Genomic DNA, 21,207 nt, shown 5'->3' on the forward strand with positions numbered 1-21,207 from the left:
TCATCAGTTCATGCCGACTTGTTCAGTGATCATCATAGCGTTGATTCCACCCCAGAGGCTGAGGAGGCGTCAAGAGCAAGATGACGTTGACGTTGACATGATTGCTATAGCTGTTCTGCTGAGGAGGCGTCAAGATCAAAGAAGAAGAAGAGAGTTTTGGGTGCGGCCCTGGATAGCCAGGCGAGAGTTGTTCGGCACGTATCATCAGCTGATGACCGAGTTGGAGTGGGAGTCTCACGGAGATTTCAAGGGCTACCTGCGCATAGAGCCGGCCATGTTTCACGAGATGCTTGAGAGGCTGACCGACAGGCTTGAGAAGACCAAGACCAACTGGAGAACACCCCTTGGGGTGGGTCTCAAACTTGCAGTGACCATCCGCTACCTGGCCTCTGGTGACAGCTACCGAAGCCTCGCTTACTCCTTCCGCGTGCCGCACAACACCACCTCCAAAGTCGTGCGGGAGGTGTGTGCCTCAATTGTGGACGAGTATAGCCCAGAGGTGTTCAGCACGCCCTCAACCCCTGATAGCTGGCATGTAGTAGCTGACCGCTTTGGTTCCCGGTGGAACTTCCACCATGCGTGCGGTGCACTGGATGGCAAACACATTGCCATCAAATGCCCCAAAGACTCTGGTTCACTATACTACAATTACAAGGGCTTCTTCTCCATCATCCTCCTTGCCCTCGTCGATGGGGACTACAAGTTCCTGTGGGCTGACGTCGGGGCCAACGGCTCCGCGTCTGACTGCTCCGTGTTCAACCCTTTGTACGGCCCTGATGGATAACACCTTGGGACCTCCCCCTCCCGAACCTCTACCGAATGATGACAGGGACACCCCGTACTTTCTGGTGGGAGATGATGCATTTCCACTGCGAACATGGATGATGAAGCCATTTTCTCACCGCCAAATGTCAAAAGAAGAGGCCATCTTCAATTACCGGCTGTCCCGCACCAGACGCATCGTGGAGAATGGTTTTGGAATACTTGTGCACAGGTGGCGTTTCCTGCTCATCACCCTACAGCAAGAGCCAGAAAATTGCAAAGTTATTGTAAAGGCGTGTCTGTGCATACACAACTTGATGCGACTGCGATATGCCGGTCTGCAGAACCAGGACTTGGATCGCGGAGATGCACAGGGGAACGTCATCCCGGGTGCCGAGAGGCAGAACCAAGTGCTAGCAGAGATGGGCGTCAAGGAGGCAATCGTGTGACTCGTGAGGCCAAACAGCAGAGGGTGTACCTGAAAGGGTACTACAATAGTTCAGCTGGTAGCGTACCCTGGCAAGATGCAGTGGTCAACATAGCATGAACTCTGACAGGGACATGTGACTAGAACTCTAGTGGATATATATGTGTGAACTCCAGTGGAGACATACATGTGTGAACTGTAATGCATATATATATGATGTATGAACCATGAACTATATTTTAATGGGTTTTAAATGTTAATAAAGAATACCAGTCATTGAAATATTTATATATAGTTGTTTCATTATTAGCTGTTAATAATAAAAATTTAATAATAATAAATAAAGAATGAACAAGTTAAAAATACTTTTAGCAAGAGAATTAATAAATTGCAAGTTATTCTCTTGGTAGAAGGTTTTAATACTTGTCACTTTTTCTTCCATTTAAAGTATTTTTAAAGAAAATAAATTTGAAGAAGTCCAAAAAACTTTTAAAATTTACTAAGTACAGTTTTTATATATCTATTTTCTTTGACAACTTTATTTACTTATTTTTTTAAAACATAACTTGTTAATTTCTTAATTTTATTTTCATTTCTTACTTTGGTTTATTTATTATTGTCTATCATAACTTTATTACACTTTGAGCATATCACAACAAAATCATCATTCATTTTAATAAACTTTATTATGATGCATAATTCAGGAATACATATCATACATACATATAAAAAGTTTACTATAAACACAGTCTTATACACAGTCACATTGTTTCATATACAGTCTTATACACAGTCACAGTGATCACTGGTTGTCAGTATCCAAGTTGTCGGGGTTCAGCTGATTGCGGCTGTCCGCTCGCTACTCCGAAAGGCCGCTGACTCCTCCGATGCCGGTCCGGGACTGGCTGGTCTGGAGTGTAGACGGGATGAGGCCTGACATATCCAGCACGTTCGATGGCACCTGCCTGGGCATGGACAGCGGCTGTGCAGCGGAGGTGAAGGGGTACTGCCTGGTCAGGGCCAAGCCAAACTCCCCCCAAATGCTGCACAGGTGGCTGCACGGGTGGCTGTGGCTGCAGCTGGCGCTGATAGCCCGGGAAGAGGATTGGCTGCCGTACGGGTTGTCGGGGGAGCTGACGCTGTCCTGGCCGGGTTCGTTGGGGTGCTTGTGTGGAACGGCTCGGGACAGGAAGCAGGAAAGGGATTCTGTAAACATAAAAGGAAGGAAAGGAAAAATTAGTGATAAGAATATAAAATATATATATTCAATCATTAAAAATTATTTTATATAATTTTAGTATTACAAATTGTATTTTCAGTGTACAAATTATAAATAATAAATTACAATAGTATAATTGTATAACTTACTGAATCCCTGGCTTCCATGATCCACTGCATCGAGCGGCGTTGGAAGTTTCCCCACTACCGTTCAGGGAGCTGGCGGCAATCCGCCTCCAACCACGACATGTAGGCCCCAATGGTGTCGACGTGGGTGGGGGGGGGGGGGGGGGGGGGAGGCGGCCTCGGCGCGTCTCTCCACATGGCTCTTGACGAGCTGCAGCAGGGTCTCGTCCACCTCGTCCCAGCGGCCCTTGCCAGTCTTGGAAGTCTTGCTGGTCTTCCTTGCTGCTGTCTTGCCGGTGGAGGTTGAGGGCTGGGTAGACTGGGAAGAAACTGTACTGCCGGGCTGTACGGCGCTGTCGTCAGACGATTGGTCACCGTCATCTACCGTGGGGGCGCTACCTATCACACCAAGCTGGGATGTCTGTGTCCTCACTGCCACGTCGCCCTCCAACCAGGAGAAGTTGGTGAGGACCCACTTGTTCCTACTCGAGACGTGGGTTTTTCCCGACCCGGACTTCACGTTCTTGCAGCCCCTCCACCTCCCATAATTGCTCCTCTGTGTGGTGAACCATGTACGTAGATTCTTCCCCACCAGATCCAGCCCAACAAATGTCTTTGCTTGGCAGAGCATAATGACAACAAATGTCATTCAGCAGCCGCTCCTTCATCTCAGTCTGCTTGAAATCCTTTCTGGTTTTATCCCAAAAGGCTGGGTGTTCCGAAAACCACTCTGCCAGCTCGGTCTCCTGTTCCTCCGTCAAAAGGTCTGACACGGATGCACAGACCTGGTCTTGGTCTTCCTTTTCTTGGCTGGCCGCTATTATTATCTCCTCATCACCGTCATTGTGCTCGTCACTCTGGTCAGGGTCTCCCCGGTGGTCTCCCTCCGCCTCTGCCTCTCCCTGCTGAATCAGGTCTTGTTCTTCTGGGTCTTCCTCCACAACAGGTGCCGGCTGCCTCCCCTTGTCCTTGCCCTTGCCACCTTTTGGAGCCATCTTCTTTTATCTTCAAATAGTTGTGTACTGAACTGAAAGTGGAATTGAACTGAATTATATACCATCCTGTGATGACTCACGACGTCGTACGACCACGTGAGACAATCGTGGGCCTATCGCAAGATGTTCAAGCGACGTCGTACGACGTCGGACGACTTTATCGAGATATATTGGAAGCTATATCATACGATAACGCACGTCATCGTACGATGGTCGTACGACGACGTGCGTAGTCGTATGATTGCAATTGCATAATATTTTATTGTCTACCCATCGTAGCCCATCGTATACCAACGCAGGCTCTATGGAACCGTGGCTTTAGAGGTGGTTGGTGATATGGAACCTTCATTGCAGGAAATCTTATTATTTGATGGACACCTAGTAACAGGCATATACTGGTAACCATGGGATCGATTAAACACAGACCTTATAAAGAGGGATGTCCTCTATGCTGTTTTGCCAATAAAGTATACAACACTTGTCAATTTAGAAATAACTAGAATATAAGACCGGTCGAATATAAGACAGGAATACCAGTGCAGGTGTATACCAGTATATACCAGCCGAGCTATACACTCAGGGAGTGAGGACAGGGAGATTGCTAATGGGATAAACATCACAGCCTTTTTAGATGCTGAATTGCGAAACACACAAAGAGGAAGATCAAAATAAAATAATTCATCCCCTCCCCTTCTCTTTTCTTTATTTTGATCAAACGGCTTGGGATACATATTCGGCACAGGTCATTGCAAGATACAAACTCTGAGGTTACCTCATCTCTGCCTTTGGGTAAATACTAAAAAACGGGCCTTTCCATTTCCTCAGTATAGCTGTGTTGGCTAACCGATAGAGTAAGCAAAAAAAAAAAAAGGATTCCATGGAGATTCTGCCCTCCATGCAGGGATAACCAGCGTTGCAAGTTGGCGTTTGCAGTTTCACAACGTGTGTCCATGTTCCCATCCAAACATGAACCTTCATTCCTTGTTTTTCGCATCACAAACCTTCCTGGGAGTTCCCTGAATCCACCGTCGTTGGTTTCATTGCAATCCACTAATCCGTTCTCAAGGTACAACACAACAAACAGACAGACACGGCTCCCTTTATAATATAGATGTTTCGTGTGAATCATCAAATTGTTTGCATTTTCTTCTCAAAATGTACGATTATGCATGTCTTTACTTTGGCATACCATCTACTCTACAGGCTACCCATATTTTTCACGGTGGCCATTTTGAAATAAAAAAATGGCTGTCATATAGTCTTTCTTGCCCATAACATCATTTGTTTAGCTATCTGTTATAAATTATGGTATTGTTACGTGTTCCTCCCCGACCTCCGGGTCTCGGTATACCTCCGAACCCCTGGAGGGGCCACGGTAGAAAGATATATTACCCTGTGTTGAAAATCAATAGTGAAACCACACCAATGATTATAAATGAACAAAATTGTATTAGAAATCACACACAGGAATAACGGGATAACAGATGGCCATTAAGAGTGCACTCTATATATATATCCTATATAAAATCAAGTAACTCACTGCTCTGCCAGCAAATGAACGGACACTCCTCAATGTCTCTCTATAACATTTCCCAAGGCGAATGGGATTCGCCCCAGCGGTCGATAGAACGAAACCCGGTCGAAGCCCGAATCTCGCTCTCCAGTCGATATCCGAAACGTGTACAGTGGGCAAGAGTGCACACCCCGCCAAACTGTACAACGGCGCCCTCCAGAGGCGCACCTTCACCGCTCACTCAGCAAACCGCAACGTAATTGGAGACGAAGCGGTCGCGCACACACATCCCCGACAGACGGTAGGATGTTGGGGGTGAAGATGACACGAAGCAAACCTTCGCAGGTGTCTGAAACGCGGGGTTCAAAATGGCCGACGGCTCTGGCTTGAGCCGATGCCACGAGGCGAGGATTCGTCGGAATCTCAGCGCCCCAAATCTGTCTACGCAGATTTCTCCACTCCAGCGAATATTCTTATCGCCGGATGTCCCTTCCAGGAACTCAAAATCCCTTCGCGGCTGTCGGTAAACCTTGCTCGTTACGGAGCGCTAACGTCACGCGTCCTCTCCGACTTTTCTCACGCCGCTTCTTCCTCTTCACCTCATTGTCTTCTCGTTCGGTTTCCTGTATCATTTTAAGTTAACCGTTTTAACTTTTAATAACTGTTCATAAACAATAAACCTTGGGAAGACAATAATAGTACATAGAATCCGAAATCTTTCAAGTAGAGGAAAAACCACAATAACGGAAGTTACGAATCCATAACACTTCCCCCCCCCTCAAGAAAGAAAGTTTGAACACAGCAAAAACTTTCTTTGCATACAAACTCTTTAAACAAGCAAGTAAATTCCCAACCCAAATCATCAATTCCCGTGGGCCACAATATTCAACATTCCCCAAAAAATAAAGCAACAAAATTTCACACAACCCACAGAGATTTCCAAAGTTAATTCACTCTGGACAAAGCATCAGGAACGACATTGTCCCTGCCCTTTACATGTTCAATTTCCAAGTTGAACTCCTGCAAAGCCAAACTCCATCTCATCAACCTCTGATTTTTCACTTTTAGTTTCTTTTGCATGAAGATTAAGGGGTGGTGATCAAAAATCCAAAGTCAAGCAAATCGATAGCACTTTTTCTGGGAGGCCGAGCTTAGGGCCAGGTTCCATGGCGGTTGGGTGGTGAGGCCTGGACATATTCACTACATATACGCCCTTAGGAACGTGGAGTTCACGGTTAGTCCATGTAGGAAAGTTCACTACATGGACGCCTTTAGGAACGTGGAGCTCACGGTTAATCCGTGTAGGAAAGTTCACTACATGGATGCCTTTAGGAACGCGGCATTCACGGTTGATCCGTGGAGGAATCTTGGCTCGGCTGCTCCGCAGCATTCAGGGCTTCAACTCTTTCTAACTTTCCTAACAATCCCGGTTGGACCACTTATCACATTAGTCACATGAATAGCGGTCTCCTTCTCGGCCACTGCTCTGATAATCTTTCCTTCCGGAGCAGCCATAACTCTGGAAGCCTCCATAATAATATCGATTGCGGCCCTCACCACTACCACTCTGTGGTCCTCCTCTGTAGCCCCCTCGACACCTAGGAAATGCCTTCCCTACTGTTATGGTCCGACCTTCCAACTCCTTGCTATTCAGATCCTTTTCTGCCACTCTGGCGTCCTTTGAGTTTTCAAACGTGACAAAGCCAAAACCTCTTGACTTTTGTGTCTCCTTGTCTTTTATCAGCAGCACTTCCAAGAGTGGTCCATATTTGCTGAAGGCAGACTCCAGAACATCTTCCTTTGTTTTGAAGTTCAGTCCCCCTACAAATAACTTGCTAAATTTGTCGCCATCCCCAACTAATGTGGTGTTATTTTCCCTGCTGGGCTTTTTAACAACCATCGGGTGACCATAAACTTGACCACCGGCCAAATCATTCCCGATGACAACAGATACTCCCTCTACAGGAAGAGTGGCTTGTAAACCTACGGTGACCGGTCCTGACACCACATCGGACTCCAAATGGATGGCATGAAGTGGAGCTCTAACACAGCCACCAATCCCCTGTAAACGAACACTATCACCAGTTGCCGTCTCCTCTGACAATGGCAAGATGCCTTCAAGCATTAAAGATTAATGTGCTCCGGTGTCCCTCAATACCCTAACAGGTCTCCGGCTAGTCGAGGCTCCATCCAGTAACACAAACCCCTCTGAAATAAATGGTTGGTAACCCTTTTGAGGGCGACCACTCACATTTGCCATTGCATTCGGAGTGGTACTAGTCGAACTCCGCTCCTGATTTTCCTTTCCCAGAGCATAACAGTGGGACATCAAGTGTCCAGGTTTATGGCAAAAAGCGCAAGTAGGCCCGGAGGACAACCTCGTGGTTTGCCTCGAGCCCCCCGGAGGATAAGTCTGCCTTGGAACTGTTGTCTTCTGATTTCTAGAAATCGTAGTATCAGAGTGGTCCTCATAGTCATCTCGAGGCTGCCCCCCTGAATCTTTGTTCTCCGCACCAGATGTATCATAACTCTCCGTGCGAACTCTAGGCGGGAAGTTAGGTTTATGGAACCTCATCCTGTGTGTTAAGGCATAGTCATCTGCCATGGTTGCCGCCTCATACAACTTTGGTACTTTCCTTTCCTCCAGATGTACTTTAATGTCCTCATGGACACACTGTTGGAATTCCTCCACCAGGATCAATTGTCGCAATAGTTCGAAGTCTTTCCCAACTCCTTTTGAATCACACCACCGATCAAACATGGTTTCTTTCATTCTGGCAAACTCCACATGGGTCTCATTCTCCCTCTTCCTGGCGTTCCGGAATTTTTGCCGGTAAGCTTCAGGGACCAATTCATAGGCTTTGAGAATGGTTTTCTTCACTATCTCATAATCTGCACATTGCTCAATCGGTAAAGCCGAATAAATATCTTGAGCTTTACCCACCAGAACACTTTGTACTAATATGGTCCAGGACTCCTCCGGCCATTTTAGCAGTTGAGCCACTTTCTCAAAGTGTAAAAAAAACTTGGCTACCTCCTTTTCATTGAAGGGTGGAACCAGCCTCACATGTCTGCCAACATCCCAGGTGTTTTGACTCGTTGTCGAACCAGTCGGCATGGGTGGTACCTCTCCCCGTTCTCTCATTAACTCCAGCTCCTTGACTTTAATTTCCTGCTGATGCGCCAATTCACGGTCCTTTAAGTCCCTTTCGACTCTTCTCTCCTCTGCTTCGAGTTCGCTTACAGCTCTCCTTTCTTCTGCTTTTTTGTCTTATAACCTTTCCTGGAGTTCTCTTTCAACTCTTCTTTCCTCTGCTTTTTTTTCTTCTAACCTTTCTTGGCTCTTCAATTGCATCTCCATTTTTTGGAGCTCCACACTTTCTTGTTCTTCTGGTAACCAATCCAAGGCCACTGTCTGCATCTCTGTTTTCTTCATTTTAGCTCGGACCTCCAAGTTAAAATGTTTGCCCAATATCAAGAGTTCCGATTTTAGTAACGCTTGGAACTGTGCCTCACTAGGGGTCGCTGCAAACTTCTCTGCGTCAAACTCCATGGTGACTATCCGTTAACACGTGTTAACCTTCACACAAGAAATTTCCCAAAAAAAAAAAAAAAATCTTTTTTTTGAAAAATTTGGGAATGTTGAAAAATTTCCAAAATTGGAAAATTTGGGAATGCTAGGGAATTCTATCCCGGACGATATTTAGGGAATTTTAGATCCCGGACGAAGACCCAATTTGCAATTGTCAATTGGAGTCAATTGGACGAGCCCCCAATTTCTGTTACGTGTTCCTCCCCGACCTCCGGGTCTCGGTATACCTCCGAACCCAGGGAGGGGCCACAGCAGAAAGATATATTACCCTGTGTTGAAAATCAATAGTGAAACCACACCAATGATTATAAATGAACAAAATTGTATTAGAAATCACACACAGGAATAACGGGATAACAGATGGCCATTAAGAGTGCACTATATTAAGAGTGCACACCTCATTGTCTTCTCGTTCGGTTTCCTGTATCATTTTAAGTTAACCTTTTTAACTTTTAATAACTGTTCATAAACAATAAACCTTGGGAAGACAATATAGTGGGGCTGCTTAACTGATGAATTGTGCCTTTTCCCTTAAAAGCATGAAACTTGGCACATGGCTAGAATACCCCAAAAGAAAGTTTTTAGTCCAGGGGGAATCTCCAATTTCACCCCATATGGCGGCCATCTTGAAATTCAAGATGGCCACCATAACAGACCTGTTTTGATGAATATCTCCATAATTAGAACAGCTATCTAAATGGTTGCAGTGCCTACACCTACATTTTTAGGGTCTAGGAATCCAATGGTAACATAAAATATTGAGCAGTCATATGAAAATATTAATTTTGCATAGTATCATGCATACTGGGAATGCATATAAATACTCTTAACAGGTTGGCATTCTTCAGTGATTAAAAGTGTCTGACATCGCAGACTAACTGTGCCATCTTGTGGTTTTCTAGTCTTTGCTGCATTCTCCATCACATGCGCAGAGAGAAGTACAGGGAAGTGCAGCTTTCTTACACCGGCAACGACCAGTGCATCCTTTTTTGCACCCACACTTAACAAGTTCATTGCAGATCTTTGCAGCCTCTGGAAGTGTTGTCCATATTGGTTTGAACTGGCCAGCAGACGTTTTTTGCCAACCCCATTCAGTGGGGCTTGGTAGATCAGGCTTAGCATGCAATGCTTGTCCCCAGCATAGTGCGCCTTGGTATACTGCCCGCTTTACGTGCTGCACAAGGGCATCATGTGTTGGTGGAATTGATTCCACTGGTCTGCCCTTCTTTGCAAACAGTTTCTTTCGTGCAATGTTAATGTCAGTAGCAGTACTTGTGCGATCATACAACAGAATAACAAATCTCTCAATGACGTTCATGCAGGTTTCAGTTATCTCTGTGCTCTGGTGGCAAATTTCTGCTAGTACCTCTGTGAGCTCAGGGAATGATTCCCACACATTCCATGCAGTTACCTTTCCACGCCCATTAAACGCTGAAGAAGTGTCACACCCTGTTAGTGCATGAAACATGGGGAGGGCTTTAGATTTCTCAGGGCCAAGAGCTGTGGCTATATCATGTGCAGAGATAAATCGCATGTTCTTGCCTGTCCCAAATTGTAACCATATCATCACTGAAAGCTTCTGGGATGCTGTAACTGCAAGCACGACAACATCTGTGTCCACAGTTTGTATGAGGACCTTACTATGCCCTCTCTGTGTTGCATCAGCAGCATGTAGGAACATCCGACCATCTGCCTCTTCCTGAGTGCACGGGGAGAGTGATTCTAGATCAATGCGTGGTGGAGCAGTAAGAACCTCTGTATCAAGTGTGACAACTAGCTCCTTGCGCTGGTCTTCAAATGATTTAATTGTTTCATTGGAAAGGAAGCTGAAGAGTTCACGCTTGTTTTCATCAACTTGAAGAAAGTTCTGCCACTGTCCAGGAATTGCAACTGAGGTATCTACTCGTCGGCGAACCCCCTTGCCACGCTTTTCACGGGTCATGCTCTTAAGGCTGTCGGGTAGGTAACGGTCCCACACCAGATCAAGTCGGGTTGCAGATTTGTACTGTGAGAAAACAAATGGGATGAAGACCTTTTCGGCATATTCGCCAAATGTTTTGACTGTGCCAACATCGGGCTTTAGCTTTTGAACAATTACTGCCCCGTCAAGTATGACACATGTCACCTCTGGCATCTGTGTGCTTGATGGTGAAAGTTCCTCTAAGCAGTCCAAAAGGTCGCTCTTTGTACCAGGTCGAAGCTTCCCATCCTTGGACAGAGATGGAGGGAAAGATTGATTTTCATGACGGAAAAATTCATCCAGGTTTCCCTCGCGGGTTTGACAGGCAATATAGAGGCGAGAAAACAGTTGAACATCACTCTTCAATGAGGCTACCTTGTGTTTATCTGTCAGCTGGTCTGTTACTGATGAGCTGCCAAACAGAGGTAACTTTTTGTGCGGGACGACATCATTCAAAGGCTTTGAGTGTTCAATCAGCCTCTCTTGCACAAATGACTCCAGAGCCTCCTTTCCCACTTTCTGCACGTCTTTCACACTTTGTACGACTGATGCACTTGCTATATCCTTTGTGTCAAGGACCAAAAGGTCAGCGGTTTCTTCAAGAAATGGATTACCTAACTCCTCGATAACTGATACAAGTGATCTGACATGTTTGTCAAAGGTCATCTGGGTGCTTTTATTCTGATCATGATGCAGTGATGGCGCTTTGCTTTCATGTTGCTCCTGTGCAGTCTCAAACTCATCAATCACCCTTGAGACCTCTGGACCTGCAACCATCCATCTTTGCAGAGCATGGGCATTGTCCAGCAGACCCACAGCTCCTCCATCTCCCTTGATACCATTTTGATATCTGTTCTAATTATGGAGATATTCATCAAAATAGGTCTTGTATGACGGCCATCTTGGATTTCAAGATGGCCGCCATATGGGGTGAAATTGTGGATGCCCCCTGGACTAAAAATCTTTCTTTTCGGGTATTCTAGCCATGTGCCAAGTTTCATGCTTTTAAGGGAAAAGGCACAATCGATCCGAATTTTTTAGCTAAGTCACCCAGCTAATAATAGTACATAGAATCCGAAATCTTTCAAGTGGAGGAAAACCACAATAACGGAAGTTACGAAGCCATAACAGTATCAACATAATAAATGAATTCACAACTGCAACGACAACTTGTGTTTAATGACAACTATTCCATAATGAGTGTCCATTTTCAATGCAGGTGGCCATCTTGGATTTAGTACACACGTGTGCGAAAAAAATTACGACCATATTTTTTGTAAACATTTACAACATAAAGCTACAAAATCAAGTAAAAGTTTACTTTTAATAGACATTTGCCATGAAATTACAAAACAGCCCAAACAATAAATCCATTGAAGTTACCTATATACGTACTGTAATTAGATAAATAAAAATGTCTAAATTTCTGAAAAATAATCACCCCTGCACCCATCATAAGGTCCACACATCCCTTCTATCATATCCCGTTATTTGTACCTCCTTCACCTTTCTTTCCCCTCCCCAGTCTCCACCAAAGCACCCCCCCCCCCCCCCCTCTCCTTCTATCTTTTCCCACTCTCCTAACTTTTTCAATAAAACATTTTCCAAATTTTCAACATTAAATATGGAATGGACCTTTAATCACCATGATAATAGTAACCAAGGGCATACCTCTAGCCACCCCCAATCAGATTTCAATAAAATTCATATTTTAAAATATGCTATTGGTTCCGATCTTCCATCCCAACATATGTTTCTAAACTACTCAAATCTGTTTCCTGTTTTTGAGCCAATTTTCTATCCAGTCAGCAAACCTGCTGGTTATCATTTGACCTTGCCTTCATAAGCAACATTCCATGTGGCACCTTCAAAAATGGAAACTAGGAACAAGTTATAAATCGATATAGCTGCACTCCATAAAAATTTCAGCATCAAGATCACAGTCACTAACCCTGCCTGATGAAAGGGTCTGTCTTGGGAGCAGAGTGTCTGTTGATGATGCGAACATCCTTCCGGGAAACACAATGACTGTGACACAGAAACACGCTTCAATGAAACAAAATCGAGCTATCATGGTGACAGTGGAAGTACCCTTCACTACCAACTGAGGCACATCATGTATGTGCAAAAATTAAATACTTTTTTTTTACCCCAAATCCCATTTGAGCTAAAGGGTATGTTGTAGCACTTTATATGTCTGTCCATCCATAAGTTATTTCACTTCCATCCCATATGTTGGGAAGATATCGAGGTGGGTTGATGTAACTTATCAGGTTAAACTGTTCTGCAAATATGCCTTTTTGTGGTATTCAGTAGATGATTGTGTAGATGTGATTTTTATACTTTTATGTGTCAAACCTCAACATCCGCATGAAAAGCCAACACCCCATTTGTCCCTTTACATGGAAGTAATCACTGTTTGTGCTCCATCAATCTACATGAATGGGATCCAAAACTGGTTGCGTTACATTTGCCATTTTTGTATACAGAGTCGAGGCTCATAGAGGAGATAGAACACAGAATGGACCAGGACATACCAGGAAAAAAACAACAGTAAAGAGAGGGATGTTGTGGGGAAAGGAGAAAACACACCAACAGCAGAGTACAGGGCCAACATCGGAGAACTTGATGAAGAACGAGAGCAAGAGGAGGTGGAGAACGACACAAAGGGATGAACAAGTTGGATACAGGCACACACTCTCAATCACAGAAGTGAGGATGGTGAGAGAGTGGGGGAATATATATATATATACAGTAAACCCTGAAATATCGTGGGGATTACCTTAGTAGAAAATGCCGCGATAGTTAAGACAAATGTTAATCGGAAAGGTTCCTCGGCTTCGAGAAGATACAGAGGAAGGTGGGCGGCAGCCAAGCATGATTCAAGGCTTTACATGATTCAAGCTCTGATTTTTTTTATTTTTTTTTTTGGATACACTGTCAAGGCTTGTGTAGGAGCTAGCGCATTAAACATGAAAACATGCATGGACACATAAAACATACAATTAAGGGAGCGGGAGACAAGAGGGGGAGAGAGAGGAAAGCACACAAGCGCAACAACAGTGAAGTACAGGGACATCGGTAGATCTGTTGAAAGGAGATGGCTGGTGGGCGGGGGAGGGATAAGAGGAGGGGTACACGGTATAAAGCAAATGAACACTTTTAGGAATTTCAGGAATGAAGTCGGAGATTGAAAGAGGTGGATTTGGGGTGTTTTAGCGGGGGTAGAAAAGATCAAGGTTTTGGATGGGTGAAGATAAGAGATGATGGTGAACAGCTATTTTGAAGACCTGGAGGGAGGAGAGGGATTGAAGGTAGTATGGGAGTTTGTTCCAGAAGCGAGAGAAAAGAGAAATGAAAGAGTAAAGGTGGGCAGAGAGTCTTGATTTTGGCAGTTTCACCAGAAGAGGGTTTCTGGAAGATCGTGTGCGTCCTGAAGGAATATTCCGGGGACAGAGCACAGACAGAGCTGAGGGAGCTAGGCCAGAGAGGAGTCGGTAGAAGACAGAAAAACCACCAACCTGCCTGCGGTGAGAGAGTAAAAGGCCCTCAGAATCAGCTTCATCGTGGGAGATACCAATGATTCTGAAAGATTAGGATTCAACAGCGTGAGGCCGACCCAGATGTGAGGCAGGAGCACCAGCCCAGAGGGGAGAGCAGTATTCCATTGAGCTGCAGATGAAAGCATTGTATGTCGTGAGGAGCTCAGTTGTGCCAAGAAAGGACTTTTTTTTTTTTTTTTTTTTTTTTGTATACGGGATCGAGGCTCGTGAAAGAGCTAACATTTATCAAACAAAAAATCAAAGACACACAAAACATATAATAAGGTTCGTGGTAAACAAGATGGGGAGAGAAGGCAAAGCACAAACACAACATTTGAGAGCAGGGACATCGGGAGATCCGTGAGAGGGAGAGGGAGAGGGCTTGAGGGGAGGGGGTGTGGGAAGGGGGGAATGGGAGAAGTATAACACACAAGGACACTGCAAGGACTTCCAGGAAAGAAGTTGGTATTTCAAAAAAGTAGATCTGGGGTGAAATTAGTGGGAGTAGAAAAGATCAAGGTTTTGGATGGGGGAAGATAAGAGATGGTGGTGAAAAGCTGTTTTAAAGACCTGGAGGGAGGAGTGGGATTGAAGAGGGTGAGGGAGTTTGTTCCAGAGGCGGGATAAAAGAGGAATGAAAGAGTGAAGGTGAGCAGAGTCTTGATTTTGGCAGTTTAACTATAAGAGGGTTGCAGGCAGATTTTGTGTGACCTGTAGGAATATTTGGGGGACAGAGCCCAGAGAGAGCTGGGGGAGCAAAACCGGAGAGGAGTCGGTAGAAGACAGAAAGACCACCAACCTGCCTGCGGTGAGTAAGTGAAAGGCCCTCGGAGTTAGCTTCATCGCGGGAGATTCCAATGATTTTGAAAGCTTTGGTTTCAACAGCGTGAAGCCGAGCTAGGTGTGAGACAGGAGCACCGGCCCAGAGGGGAGAACAGTATTCCATCGAGCTGCGGATGAAAAAGCTGCAGATTAACGGGAGACTTCGCACGACAGAGGATTCCCAGTCCGCGACAGGCCTTGGAGGCCAGCTTGGAAATGTGGTTTTCCCAGGAAAGATCATGGCAGATAGTGAGACCCAAGCTCTGGAGGGAAGTCGGTTTGAACATCATTGGGAAGATAGTTCCGTAAATGGGAGAGAAAAAAAAGCAGAAGTGTACAGTAAGCCTCGATTCTGTAGGTTTATCCAGGAGAGGTTACTGGAAGAATGCATGCATCCTGGTGGAGGTGCAGACAATCATGCACTGAGAGAGAAAAGGGAGCTAGACCAGAAGAGCAAGAGAAAAAAAAGAAATACAGGCACAACCAACGTGTTTGCATTGTGGGAGCAACAGGCCTTGTGATTTGGAGTCATCACAGAAGATGCCAATAATGGCCAGTCTGTCCAAACAATAATTGCACATACCTAAAATAAATTGTTTGCAAGAAATGTACATGGTAATTTTAATTTTGATATGAAAGCCAGTCAGACAAACATACTCACAATGTAGATGGGCCTTCTTGTGGTATTGTGTAGATCTGTGATTTTACAGCTTACCCTATACTATCTCATTTTCTGAAAATATCAAAATCAACCATTTTTGGATTTCACCATGACCAAAAATTTTCATATCACAGATCCCATACTATAGTGCTAAGGGGTATTACACCTATTTTTATTTCATCGGTGAACCGATACATATTGTTACATTTGTAGATGGGGGTAGAGATTACCTTAGAATAGATAGAACAATATAGAGTAGTATGGTCCATGTATGAGCAGTTAGCCAATCTCGATGTAATAAGCAGGGACACGTCAGCTTAAGGATTGTCTTGTTTGAACGTGCACCATACGGTGGGAGGTGCGTGGTATTAAATATCTAAGGTTTAAAGTTAAGCAAATGTGTGTAAAGCCTCTTGTTATCCCCTGGGTGAGGAGGACTGGGTACATGGCTTAGGAGAGAGGGGGTGGAGTGATGATGATCATCATCTGATTGGGGCGGAGCTATGAACTCCTCCGAGGGTGGAGTGTTTCCGGAGAGCATGGGGAGGAACCAGTGGCTCTCGGGTTTGGTGCGTTCATGCAAGAGAGGGGGCAGGAAACAAAAGTGTTCTGAGGAGGGTTTTCGTGGCTGAGAAGAATCATGAGTGTCCTTGTTGAGCCTGAGGAGAGCGGCTAGTATTCTGGTGGAGTCTGAGGAGAATTGGCATTGTGTCAGAAAAAGGTTTCCCTCGTGTGAGGAAAGGTGCGCTTCATCGTCCGGCCTACCTGGCTTCGTCCTGTGCCTGTTTTGGCACCCCCCCCCCCACCCCCCCCATGCCTACATCGTCGTCCTGCCTCTCCATCCTCTCACCTGTTCGAGACTGCTCATCTCCTCCTCTGTTACCACCAGAGATAAGCCTACCCAGTTCTCATTCCCTTTCCGCTTCTGTGATCGAATCTGATGTGTGGCGTCTCAGATTTCTTTCGATTAATTTTCCCTCATTGTATATAATTATCTATTTATTTCTTACATTCCCCATTTTCTATCCTCCCATCCTCAAATTCCCCGCCATTGGATTAAATCTACCCCTGGTTTTGTTGGTCGGGAAATAAACCCATCGTGAGAGATTCCAAATATTTTGAAAGCTTTGGTTTGCACGGTGTCAAGCTGAGCAAGATGTGAGGCAAGGGAGCCAGCCCAGAGGGGAGAGCAGTACTCCATCAAGCTGCGGAAGAAAGCCTTGTAGGTGGATAGAAGCTCAGGTGTGCCAAAGAAGGACTTTGCACAATGGAGAATGCCCGATGGAGGACAGGAGGTCAACAGTTATATTCTGACCATGGCCAAGTAATAGCAAAGGTTTTATAAGTGGCACATACAGCTTCTTTGCTTGATTCTCAGCATCTGGTTTTAGAGGCCAACTTTGAAATTTGGCTTCCCCAAGAGAGATCATGGCTGAGAGTGAGACCCAAGATTTTGTGTGAATGAATTTTAGGCAGAGGTGTATTTGAATGGAGCAAACGATTTCAAAATAGACAGCAAAGTGGTGTAAATAGGCACAAAAGTCAGCCAAAAACACCAGACTCCATGGCATTGTGGTTCGAGCATTTGCTCTAAGACCGGGAGGTCAATAGTTATATCTGACAAGGCTGAGTGACAGCAAGGGTTTTAAATGTGGCACATACTCATTCTTTGCTCGATGCTCAGCATTTATACTTTAGAGTTTAGAATAGAGAACATTGGTAAACTTTGTGGGTTGACATCTCATGGACAGGATGGGGCAGGGGTAGAATTTTCCTTTATTTACCCGCTGACTGCAGAGAGAAAAGTGACATCAAAAGATGATGTTGCGAGCACTCCCAAAGTGCTCTGAGAATTTAAGTCATCTCCCCTAAGATGACCAGGTGTGTTTTTCTGCAGTCAAGTTCTGTGTTGTATAATGTATCTGTTAGTAACAGGCTCCTCCATGCATCTTAGAGCTTGTAAAAAAAATTTTTTTTTTTTAGGTACAACACCTCAGCCCAATACGTGAGAATAGTGCTACAAACAAGCATTCTGACTGACTCCATTTTAACCGAGCAATAATCTTGCAAATTGCCAGAAAATTGTGGGGCCCCCTCCAGTGACAAACTCTATTTTAACAAATACTCGTCCCTACCACCGAGAGCTATTTCGCAGATTTAGGGGGGGGGGAGACAAATACCTCTCTGATACTTGAAAATAGAAAAAAAAGTGTACCAGTGCATTAACTAGCAAATTAAACATTGGTTCAGAATAGCACACGTGGGTGAAGGTGACATTCAGGATGGAGCATCATGCATGCCCGAGAATCTGATATATTTAAAATTCCTGTAAAAAGGTACTTACAACCAAACTAGTCAAGTATCTCATTTATGTAGCAGCTAAACGGCAGTTAAGTTGATGTGAAAAGGCAAACTGGCCTGTTTAGCATTCCCATCTAAACCACTGGCTCATGATGTGGAGAATTACGGATCAAATGCAATGTACTGTACTATTTCTTTTGTCTACTAATATGGTGTAATTCACGTTAAAATATACTGTCATATTGTCTTTGTTTTGTACAAGCTCTTCCATGAGCTTAAATTCAATGTTAAAAAAATACAAAATTAGGGCGTGAGAAATGTGACTTTTTGGATGAGGTGTAATGCCCTAATGTCTGACACATAAAAGCTGTAAAAGTCACATCTACACAATACCTCAAAAAGACATCTACGTAAGATGGAGAGATGACAGATAGATGAGATGGGTGTAAATTTCATCAACCTGCCTCAATTATTTACTGAGATATGGGCCAGAAATGAAAAACCCTAATGGATGGACAGACAGGGTAATATACCTTAGCCCAGATTTATTGGCCAAGGGGTTAAAAAGGCAGCAAATTAAATGCAATCATTTATGGTGTCCCTTTCATTTACTAATCTAAAATTAACCATGTGCAACAGATGCATTACAAATGTTAAGTCTCATCTTGTAATTAAATGCCAGTCAGCCAAACGCACTCACAATTTGCCATCTTGGAAGGAACGCACCAATAACTGTTCCTTTCGCACAGCTGCTGGGGAGTCAATGCAGTCTGGGGAGATAACCTATCAGGCAAAACGTGCAAATAACACAGCAAAAAACATGCCACCCTGCATAAACGATGCATGAAATTTTAATCAAATAAAGAGAAAACTCACAACAAAAGAACAAACAACAACATCGGAGACTAGAACAGCAATCTTTGACGTCATGATATCGACCGATATGCCTCTGCCCACATTATTACATCATTATACATACTTGTACCAAGTTTGATTCAAATCACTTCACCTGTTCTCAAGTATCACATTTTTACCTGACATGACCTCTGACCTTTGATGCAGAAATCTAATCAGTTCATTTTTTCATCATAATATATAGTTCTACCAAGTCTGGTCAAACTCCCATCACTGGTTCACAAATTAACGCAGTAATATAATTTTTACCAAACAGGACATCTGACCTTTGACCTCTTGGCCCCGTAATCAAATCCGTTTATCCTTACATCACGATACATACTTGCACCAAGTTTGACTTAGTTCCCTTCAGCTGTTATCAAGTTATCGGGGTAACAAAAACCTTTTGCAGACTCTGACCTTTGACCTCTTGATGCCGAAATCGAATCAGTTCATGTTTGCATCATTATACATACTTGTGACAACTTTGCTCAAAATCCCATCACTGGTTCACAAGTTATTCTGGCAACAGAATTTTTTGTACCTAACTTGACCTTTGACCTCATGATCCCAAAATCTAGTCAGTTCATCTTTACCTTGGTGTTGGCCTAATGGTTAGGGCGGCGGGCTTGGGACCCCAAGGTCCTGAGTTCGAATCCCGTTGAATTAACGCCAGGTGGGGTTGACTCAGCCCGCCATCCTTCCAAGGTCGGCAAAATGAGTACCAGATAACTGGTTACAGAGAGGCATTGCATCAGCGGCAGACGCGCCCACTGAAAATGATGCAACCAGCAGCCGGGTGGCTGCACACAAACCACCCACATCTTTACCTCATTATACATACCTGCACCAAGTTTGACTTGGACTACTTCAGCCGTTCTCAAGTTATTGTGGTAACAAAAACCTATCACGGACGACAAACAGCTGGATGGACAACCCGAAAACATAACGCCTCTGGTGACGTCATCGGTGGAGGCATAAAAAATATATATCGATCTAGACACGTTTTATCTCACCAATGCAGGAAACCACGAAGGTCCTTTTCGCTTCTCTTGCCCGGCCTCCACACATACCAGCTTTCCCATCATGCTCTGCGCATTGTCCTCCAGATCTTTCATGCTAGTGCTTTCATGTTCACAACATGCCATATCGAATGACATTCTGTAACACAGGAAAATTTCTCCTCTTTTATTTTCCTTCTGATCAGCAGTATCACATCACCAATGACGAACAAAATGAATTTTGACAAAGGTGCAACTTACATGGCACTGGATCGTGGTCGCGTGTTCACCTTCTTACTGGTACTGTGACTCGTAAAGAAATCAAAGTCACTCATCGACATGGGGTTTAACGTCTAAACAGACAAACACAGAACTTTCCATTATTTTACATTTAAATGTAAAATAATAATAAAGGTCAAATAGTTTTTGTACTGGCAACAACTCCATTGCAAATAACCAAATACCTTGGTCTTCTCAAAATGGCGCTCCCCTTTTAGCCGCAGTGCAGAGCGTTTCAATAAGGCCTCATCCCCATCATCAAACTCTGTTGAGAAGTCCAAAAAAATCATATCACCTGAAGACCTGCTTCACTTGAATATTTTGACCGAAATAAAACTTTGGAACAAAAACAAGTCAAGAAGAAGATTTTTATTAATGTCAATCATCATTATTATTTGACCTTTAATATTAAACTACGTATTGACAAACAAAAGCCTCAATTCCTGATGAGGCATCCATAAAGAATTATACAGGGTGGTTTGCCTTTGCCTTCCCTGTGGTATAGTCAGGTAGGGAATTGGTAATTACTCCCGCCAGGGAGTAATGCATTCACTCGTGTCCGTGTGTGTGTGTGTGTGTGTGTGTGTGTGTGTGTGTGTGTGTGTGTGTGTGTGTGTGTGTGTGTGTGTGTTCGTGTGTTTGTGAACAAGATATCTGGAAAAGTTCTGAACGGATTTGGATGAAAGTTGGTGGGATGATTGCCCTTGGGATAAGGAAGAATTGATTAGTTTTTGGTGAAGCTCAGGATATTATTCCCGATCCAGGAATTTTTTGAAGGATTTTGTTTACCATTGGAAGACAGGGCTCATTTTTTTTTATCATTATCTTCTATATATTCTATATTTAAGATTGTGATATGAAAATAGTTTTCATATTTGTTGTAAATGTAGTTTAAACTCGTGGTTATGCAATAGAGCAGTGTATTTTTTTTAGCAGCGTCGTCTTCAATGTTCTTTTTTTTTTTTTCTAATAAAGACATATTCTGTCATTTTAAAACCACCAAAGTGTGTAGTAGGTTTCCCCGTTTAATAAAATGTATCGTTTGATACGTATAATGCTTTAAAACTGTTTTTTTTTTGTTTTGTTTGTTTTTACCTCAGAAGAAAAACAACAA

The 21,207-nt window shown here is 44.0% G+C and overlaps 1 protein-coding gene across 8 annotated transcripts in view; it reads right to left on the reverse strand.

The window, feature by feature from the left end:
- Positions 1-21,207, reverse strand: part of LOC137435788 (AT-rich interactive domain-containing protein 4B) — a 198,729-nt gene that overhangs the window by 88,903 nt on the left and 88,619 nt on the right. For all 8 annotated transcript variants that reach the window (XM_078785606.1, XM_078785603.1, XM_068129745.2 and 5 more), the window contains 5 exons: positions 20,279-20,358; positions 20,076-20,167; positions 19,830-19,974; positions 18,620-18,702; positions 12,545-12,621 (listed from right to left, as the gene is read on the reverse strand). In XM_078785606.1, the coding sequence (XP_078641732.1) occupies positions 12,545-12,621; positions 18,620-18,702; positions 19,830-19,974; positions 20,076-20,155 (385 nt within the window). In that variant the 5' untranslated portion in view covers positions 20,156-20,167; positions 20,279-20,358. The remainder of the gene's footprint in view (positions 1-12,544; positions 12,622-18,619; positions 18,703-19,829; positions 19,975-20,075; positions 20,168-20,278; positions 20,359-21,207) is intronic.

Source organism: Myxine glutinosa, chromosome 1 (assembly GCF_964187855.1).
Source record: "Myxine glutinosa chromosome 1, kmMyxGlut1.1, whole genome shotgun sequence".
In the NCBI taxonomy this organism is placed as follows: domain Eukaryota; kingdom Metazoa; phylum Chordata; class Myxini; order Myxiniformes; family Myxinidae; genus Myxine; species Myxine glutinosa.